The following is an 8,335-nucleotide window of genomic DNA, read 5'->3' as shown; positions in this document are numbered from 1 at the left end:
AGACATTTCTAAAAAACTTCACTTTCTTTGAAATAATAGTTCCTTCTTAGTCTGAGTTTTAAATAGTACAAATCATATGTTCAATATGAAAACAGCTTGATCTATTGTTTATTTATTTACAAAAGCAAAAGAACAAAATTAGCAATTGATAAACTATATTTTAATTTATTGGTCCAAGCTAAGGTAATGTTAGTGTTTTCTCCTATTTTGTGTGTTTGAGATTAAGAACAAAAAAACGTTGAACTTCACAAATTAATGTTTACATATTGCAAATCTATTAACCTTGTATTACCTACTAACAATGTGACAGTTTTTCATCTCTGTTGAATTTTGTGTATTGTTGTAAAAATGAGAAAAAGTGATAGCAAATTAAACAAAACTACTATTTTAGTTATTTCATTGATTATTTGCTTTAAAAGTTCTTCTTCATTCGACCATGACATTTTACCAAGTAATAAACACGATCACTCTGGTTCTTCTGGTTACAATTGCAACATCACTACCCATATAACAAACTGCAGTCCTGACAAAATTTCAATGCCAAAATTTACTCGTTACAGGTATGTAGAGTTTTTAGGTTCTATTTTCATGAGTAATTGTGACTTGAAAACGAGCCCTGTAGAAAAACTGCAAATGACATGGCAACTTTTAAAACTTCAAGAAAACAAAATGAATGTGTTAAACACTTTGTATGACAAACGATCATATGTTATCGAACAAGATTCTGTTGACTACGGTGTTTATAAACTAAGACTGTCGGTCAGTGTTATTTTCCAAGATACGCACGTGCTAACTAAAACCAGTGAAAGTGAAGGTTATTTTGAAATAGTCAATATCAGAACTCAAACACTTATCTACGGTGGCTATTTACGGTCAGTCTATTACCAGTATGATGTACTTTACGAAGTCTCGACTTTCTTAGCTCCAGGAAGACTAGGAGATGGTAACACTGAGCATGTAGCTTACTTGTGGCAATGTCGGGACCAAGAAGGATTTTGCCAAGAGTACTACACTGATAAAACAAGTAGAGTAATCGAAGGTCCATTCGCTTTAAGGAAGGGCGTGTTATTTTCAAATGACAGTTTTAGAATCGTAAAAGCCTTTTGGTTCGATCTCTCGACTATGATCACGGTCATTCACGATACACACAAAACGTACCAGCGTCAAATCGAGTCACAAATGCTTTATATTACGGATATTCCTGGGGTTAACATTGGAATAAGTTGTTTGTTGAACTGTGGTGGCCGTGTATTCAGAACCAATCCACAAGAAATATTACATCTGGAAGCAAAATACAACGAATCGATAATTGAAACTTTGCCGAAACTTGAAACAAAATTTGAATGGCTTTATCAGGCTGAGCTCGACCACAAGCCAAATTTAGTTCCGACGGAAGCTAAATCTGATGACACTGCGACCAAAGACACAGAGTTGAGAATTAAAAGAGGCTACTTGAAACCGAATGCCTCTTACTTGTTTACAGTGAACTGGATATTCAATGGTTCTGCATTACAACAAGCGACCATCAAGATATTTACAAGTTCACTGCCTACGAATATTCTATGCACAACGAGTCTCGACAAAAATGATACTGAAGGATTTAAGTTTTACAGTATCTCCTGCACTCGCAATAACGATGCTCACGATGTGACTTCGGGGATGTTTGAGTTTTATAATAAGGACAAAGGGGACAAAAATGGAAGACATTTAGGATTTAGCCATACTGGAGTTATGAAAAATGTGTTATTTACAAGGGATAGACTCTTGGTAAGTGTTACAAACCTGTTTGGGACCTCCTTAAATAATATAGAAGTAAAATCTCAGCTAGAAGATTCAGGTAGTATAAAGGTTGTTGAATCAGAGTTAGAGTTTGAACATCAAATGGACTTGATATTCGGTCATCAAGGTGTATTCTATCATGAAGGTGATGGTATTTTTCATATAAATTTAATATCTGCTTTCTGTGATCTGTTATCAAGCTCAAAATCTTTTTCCACACGATTTAAATTCAATCAAATCCATGCAATGCTTGATAAGTTGAATTCAGAACCAGTTACTTTTATTTCGGAGGCTATAATGCTTAACAATGTTTTATCTAATTTCGTCCAAGTTATACGCAACACAAAGCCTATTAGCCACTTCACAAGTGATAGTCTTTATTTGATAACTAGTTTGATGTATACTATATCATCAATTGTCGAAAAAACTGTAACTTTCTCAAGTACCTTTAGATCTTCTTGTTTGACAACAAGTGAGAGGATATACAATTTAACTGATTCTTTACTTCAATACTCAAATTTTATCTTAGAGAGCAAAGAAAACTATAATTTGCTTGATTCCAACAACAGGAATAATCTGAAGAAAAGCATAAATAACGTTATTTTAACGCTACAAGATATACTTAATTCAATTGTAATACATCAGGCTTACGCAATTAATGATTTTAATATGGAGTCAGATCACATCAATTTTAAAGTTAAGCTATTGACAAACAGAGACTTGGAACTTAATAAAATATTCAGAGGCAATACTTCAATTTTGACTTTTTCACCATCCCCTAAAGTACATATGAATATCATTTCTTTTCAAATCAATCCCTTTTGGTGGAGCAATGGCTACAAAATAAATACCGATGTAAAAATTATTTATCTTTCAGAAAGCGTTGATGAAACTATTGAAAGTTATTTTCCCGATAAAAAAATACCCTTTGAGTTGAAAATCCACGATCTCAAGCAATTCAATATTTCTGGTAAAGTTACACAACCAAATAGCCTAGATGGGTCTGAAATAAACGATCAAAAAATTGCAACTCACAAAATTGGATCTGAAGCAAATTCTTTGACATTTATTAATTTTACATACATACAGAATGACACTGGGTTGAGGATTGGTATTCTACAAGGCTTGAGGCCAGATTTTGAATATATGACTGGACCGGAGTCAAAACGGATCACAACAAACTCATCCATCATCAAATTCAGGATGGATGAATACGAAAAAGGAGAGTTTTTCTACATCGGTATTCTTCCAGAGAAAAATGTTAATACAAATGAGACGGTTCATTACAATTTTACACTGTTTAGCACTGCTTGCAGGATCTGGAGGTATGATATTTGGACTTCCAGTCGGTGTTACATGGGACAAAAATCGAGTGAAGATTTGTTGATATGTGACTGTCCATTCACGAGTGAGATTGTCGGAGGACACGTTCACATACCCAATCATCAGTTCATCCCGTTTTTTGATTTTCCTCTTTCCATTTCTGAAAAGAAGTACCCTCTGGTAATCGTCGTTTTAGTCATCATTGTTGCCATCTATTTTATGTTACTCCTCTGGGTAAGAAGATTGGACAGAAGAGACAGACAGTTGATTAACGTAGTTGTATTGGAAGACAACGATCCTGGAGATTCCTTCGCTTATCTCGTCGGAGTGTTCACAGGAGCAAGGATAGGAGCCGGAACCACATCCAACATCGGATTCAAACTGATCGGGGATAAAGGATTCAGTAAGCATCACATTTTGAATACCCTTCATCGCCCGATATTCAAGTGCAACTCGGAAAACTGGTTCCTCCTTTTCACTCTTCGTCATCTAGGAACGTTGACGGACATTTCAGTGTGGACCGATCACTCTGGCCGAAAGCCCAACTGGTACTGTAGTAAGATACTTGTTTTCGATATGTGTACTTACGAAAATGAATTTTTCTTTGTTGAATCGTGGTTTGGAACGAATACTCAAGAGTTTTGTCTTTCGAAATTTCAAGAATCCGCAACTTACAGTGAAACTAACAAATTTAGTAGATTATTGTCCGAGAATGTCCTGTATGGCTTCAGGGAGGCTCACTATTGGGCTAGTGTGTTTCTGAAGCACCCTCGCAGCCCAGTGACCAGAACCGAGCGGCTGACAGTGGTTGTTTGTGGGCTGCTCGTCAACACACTGGTGTGTGTTTTGCTTTACTACCCTCCTTCTCCCGAATCTATTGATTTCACTGTTTTCAACACAGTCAGAGACACAGTAACCATCGGAATGATCGGGAGTTTGTCAGAATGTGTTGTTTCCTTGGTCTTGATGCACCTCTTATACACCTGTTACTCAGTAACGGACGGTCCTCCCAACTTTTACACAGACAGATATTGCTGTGACATATATCACTTAGACCGAAAAATCAGCTTTTACAAGAGACCCCCTAAGTGGGTTTCATTCATCCAAACGTATGTAACTGATCACATCGGTTCAATAAAGGCTCTCCCTTTACAAAGTATAAGAAATGCTCTTATCGGCATTGAAATAAAAGAGAAGCGGTTAAAAATAATCCTATTCCTGTGTGTCACAATAATGATTATATGCAGTCTTTTCATCATTACACTCAGTATACAATATAACGAAATCAAGACCATTCTGCTGTATGTAAGCATAGTTACATCTATTATTCTAACCAACATGATTATTTTACCGATCAAAATATTTATCACATCGATTTTATTAAGTTGTGCCAAGTCACGTTATTACGAGTTGATGACTTTTAGCATCGAGTTGAGGAGGATTTTATACGGGCTTAAACAAAAAAAAACAAAAATTTACAAAGATTATCTCACCAGGCAAAGGAGTCTCGACATGTATCGTCTTCCGTCAGACTTCAAGTTGAAAAGGTTAGCGGCTGAAAATGAAAAGTTTGTTAATGTACTAGCGACAATGTACATTATCAGTTCCTTTACATTCTTATTCGTCATTCTTTGGCTAATCCAGTTGTTCAATATTAAACTATTTTTCTTGGTTAACATGCAGGCTCTTTGTCGTGAATTCGGAACAAAAAATTTATGCGAAATCGTATTTCGTTATGATTTGGATAATATCGTTCAAATTTGGGATAGCCTGCCAGACAAAATCTTTCCCCTGCTGTACACCCAGAAATGGTACAACAAAGATAACATGTCACTGTCACAGGAGATATTTCACGAGACCGGGTGGCTGAAGAGTGGAAATTCTCGTCTGATCGGAGTCCCTCGCTTGAGACAGATTCGTGTAAAGCATGACCTGAGCAACCAATGTAAAGTACCGGAGATAATGCAAAACATATCTAGAGGATGTCACATGACACTGACGGAGGAGACAGAAGATCGACGGGACTACGGGACTGGGTGGAGCAACAACAGTCTCTACGATGTTGAATTGTTTGATTCATCACCTTGGGAGTACACAGCACCCTCGTGGGGGGGAAACTACATTGAAGGACCATCAGGGTATGAGTACCACAGCGGTGGTTACGTCGCCACCTTGCACCGAGACCTCATCAAAACTAAGGCCAGTTTGTCGAGCTTGTACGATACTAACTGGTTTGACGGGAACACGAGAGCACTAATAGTAGACTTCACATTGTACAATGTCAATAACGATGTGTTCACACTAACTACTATCGTAACAGAAATTCTTACAGTCGGCAGCGTGAAGGTCGAGTACTTTTTTAGTTCGACGAGGTTTTCTAACTTCCAAAAACCGATAGTACTGTTCGGTTTGACATTTCTCATCTTCTTTCTCCAGTTTGGTTTTTCCATAAACATAACGGGATTTAAAAGATTTTTAAGTAACTTTTGGAACATTTGTGACGCTTTGATTCTGATGGTATTCGTGTCGAGTACGTTGGTGTATTTCCGCTGGTTGCTGATAGTGTCCGACGGTAAAGACAAACTCTCCAAACAAGGGAAAGACGTTTATTTCTCACTCGCAGAGTACTTAAACTTCACAGGGGAAATTAGAGACTTAATAGGACTTTTGTTTTGCCTGATGTTGTTCAGACTGTTGAGAGTCGTTCGATTCAATGAAGACATTAAGGGTTATGTTTACGATTTGTGGGCATCAAGAACAGAAGTTATTTTTGCATGTTGGGCCACAGTGATATTCATGTTTGTCCAATTCAGACTCATCATGTTCCTCATCACTACACCACAGGCGTACAGTGTCAAAGATGTTCTCATTTTCAAGTCTCAATTCAAAAGCATGGTGAGATACACGTACAATCAAATGACTGGAAAAGTGTTGGCTTACACTCTCAATTTCACCTCTCAGCTTGGAATCTTTACATTCATGCTTTCACAACATCATCACTTCAAGGAAGCTCAAGGAAAAACACGAGCCAAACAGAACGAGCGGAGAACGAGAAGAGCAGAAATACTTGGCCATTTAGTGTAAAATACAGACTAAAATTTCAGTGCAGCATAAAACTAGAACATGGATAGTTTTGTTTACATTATGTAAATTTCTTTGTTTCAGATGTAAATAGACAGAGTAAACATTATTCAATCAGATGATCTAATATTTTGTTCAATATACAGGTAAAGGTACTTGCATGTTTAATTTTAAATGTAGGGAATTGAGTTTTGCTTATAAATCTATCTAATATATAAAATTCTCGTGTCACAGTGTTTGTCTGCAAACTCCTCCGGAACGACTTCACCGATCGTTATGAAATTTGGTGTGTAAATTCTGTAGGTATGCGAATCGGACGTAAACTATTTCCCATTTCGAAATTCTTAAAAGGGCTCCGCCCCAGTGGCTCTGGAGTTTCCCATGTTAACCTTATGAGAAATGGAATTAATGAATCTTAACAGCTGTTTCAATTAAACAAGTTGGTTCTGTTCTATGATGTTCAATAGCATTAAAGTTACAAGGATTACCAACAGGGTGCAGCACTATTATTTCTTTTACATTTATGACAACAGCTAATTTGCAACCAAAAGGTGAGTGAGCGTAGCGAACGAACTTCAACCTGGAGGCGAGCGAGCGTAGCGAACGAGCTAACCTGAAGGCAAGTGAGCGCAGCGAACGAGCTCCAACCTAAAGGTGAGTGAGCGTGGCGAACGAACTTCAACCTGGAGGCGAGTGAGCGTAGCGGACGAGCTAACCTGAAGGCAAGTGATCGCAGCGAACGAGCTCCAACCTAAAGGTGAATGAGCGTAGCGAACGAGCTCCAACCCAAAGGTGAGTGAGCGTAGCGAACGAACTTCAACCAGGACGTGATTGAGCGATGCGAACGAGATCATCTTGAAAATAAACGTAACGGTACTTTCTTTCCATCGGTCTGTCTTAGGGGAAACCTATAACTTAGGCGATACGAAGTTCGCCGGGTCAGCTAGTATATATATACTATTATAAAGAAGAGGTGGTGTCTGTGTGTGTGTGTGTGTGTGTTTGTATGAGGTAATCTCAAAAACTACTGAACCGACTGGGCTCAAATTGCACACAAATGAAGCTACAGCTCCGAGGATACATATAGAACTATTCCCGCTTCGATATTGTCCTAGGGCTCTGCCCCGTGGGCTTTCAAAAATTTGAGGTGAGAGATTTAAAAGTAAATATTGATTGATGGTATCCATGGTAACAAAGAACAAACCTACAAAGTTTAAAAATGTAAACAAGCAGAACTAACTGTCAAATGAATTTTGATTTCACAATTCCACACAGCTGGTTCAAACATATTAAATACTACACGAATATTAGAACAGAGAGGGTAAGGATTATAAATTTAAAATAATGATGTCACTAAGCCCGAATGTAAACATTATTTAACATTACTTAAATGGAGCTGTCAAACCATATGTTAATGTAATTTCATTAGTGTATGATTCTTTCAGTTACTTCATTTGTTTATGTTTATGATCTATTATACTGAGTCTGTTCTAATATTTGTGAAATGCTGTAATAATATTTTACAGGGAATAAATCTTTGTAAATAAATTGTTCATGGATATAGGAAATAATAAGGATTCTATAATCAGAAAGTTTTGGATGTACGGATGTATAGATGTATGGATGTATGGATGGATGTTTGTGACAAGTAAACGCGAAAAATACTAAACCAACAAGGTTGAAATTTAGTATGATGATAGCTGACATTCCCGATTAACATATAGACATATTATTCTTACCTCAAAAATCATTTCAGGCTTCGCCCCAGTGGCTCTGGCTCTGGAGTTTCTCATGTAAACCTTATGAGTATTCATATTTAAAGAAATTAAAGAATTTTGTCAGCCGTTTCAACTTTACAAGTTGGTTCTATGATATTAAATAGCATTAAAAAGGTATAAGGCTTACCAACAGGGTGCAGCACTATTATGTTTTTTGCATTTATGACCAGAGCTAATTTTAACCAACTAGCAACAAAAAGTTGTGGTACACAATGAGAACTTTACTTTTTTCATGGTTTAGGTGCAGTGGTAGAATATTAGGGCTATGGTAGATACTATAGGACACTACATGATACTATATAACTTGGAAAACACACATTTGGAGAAAACGGCAACAACTAAATTTAAAATCTAATCAGTTAAATTGGCTCATC

The 8,335-nt window shown here is 37.0% G+C and overlaps 1 protein-coding gene across 1 annotated transcript; it reads left to right on the top strand.

Annotated features, from left to right (window-relative positions):
* The first annotated feature begins 4,929 nt into the window (after positions 1 to 4,929).
* On the top strand, positions 4,930 to 6,186 carry LOC129002317 (polycystic kidney disease 2-like 2 protein). The gene has a single exon (XM_054430020.1). The coding sequence runs from the start codon at positions 4,930 to 4,932 to the stop codon at positions 6,184 to 6,186; it is 1,257 nt and encodes a 418-aa protein (XP_054285995.1).
* The last annotated feature ends 2,149 nt before the right edge of the window (positions 6,187 to 8,335 follow it).

Source organism: Macrosteles quadrilineatus, unplaced genomic scaffold, assembly GCF_028750875.1.
Source record: "Macrosteles quadrilineatus isolate MER2022 unplaced genomic scaffold, UCM_ALF_1.0 Scaffold_9__3_contigs__length_116548681, whole genome shotgun sequence".
NCBI lineage: Eukaryota > Metazoa > Arthropoda > Insecta > Hemiptera > Cicadellidae > Macrosteles > Macrosteles quadrilineatus.
This window is presented reverse-complemented; position numbering and strand designations above follow the sequence as displayed.

Bases quoted from the DNA above. Each gene is read 5' to 3' on its own strand.
- LOC129002317 (XM_054430020.1), top strand. From the start codon at position 4,930: ATGTCACTGTCACAGGAGATATTTCACGAGACCGGGTGGCTGAAGAGT.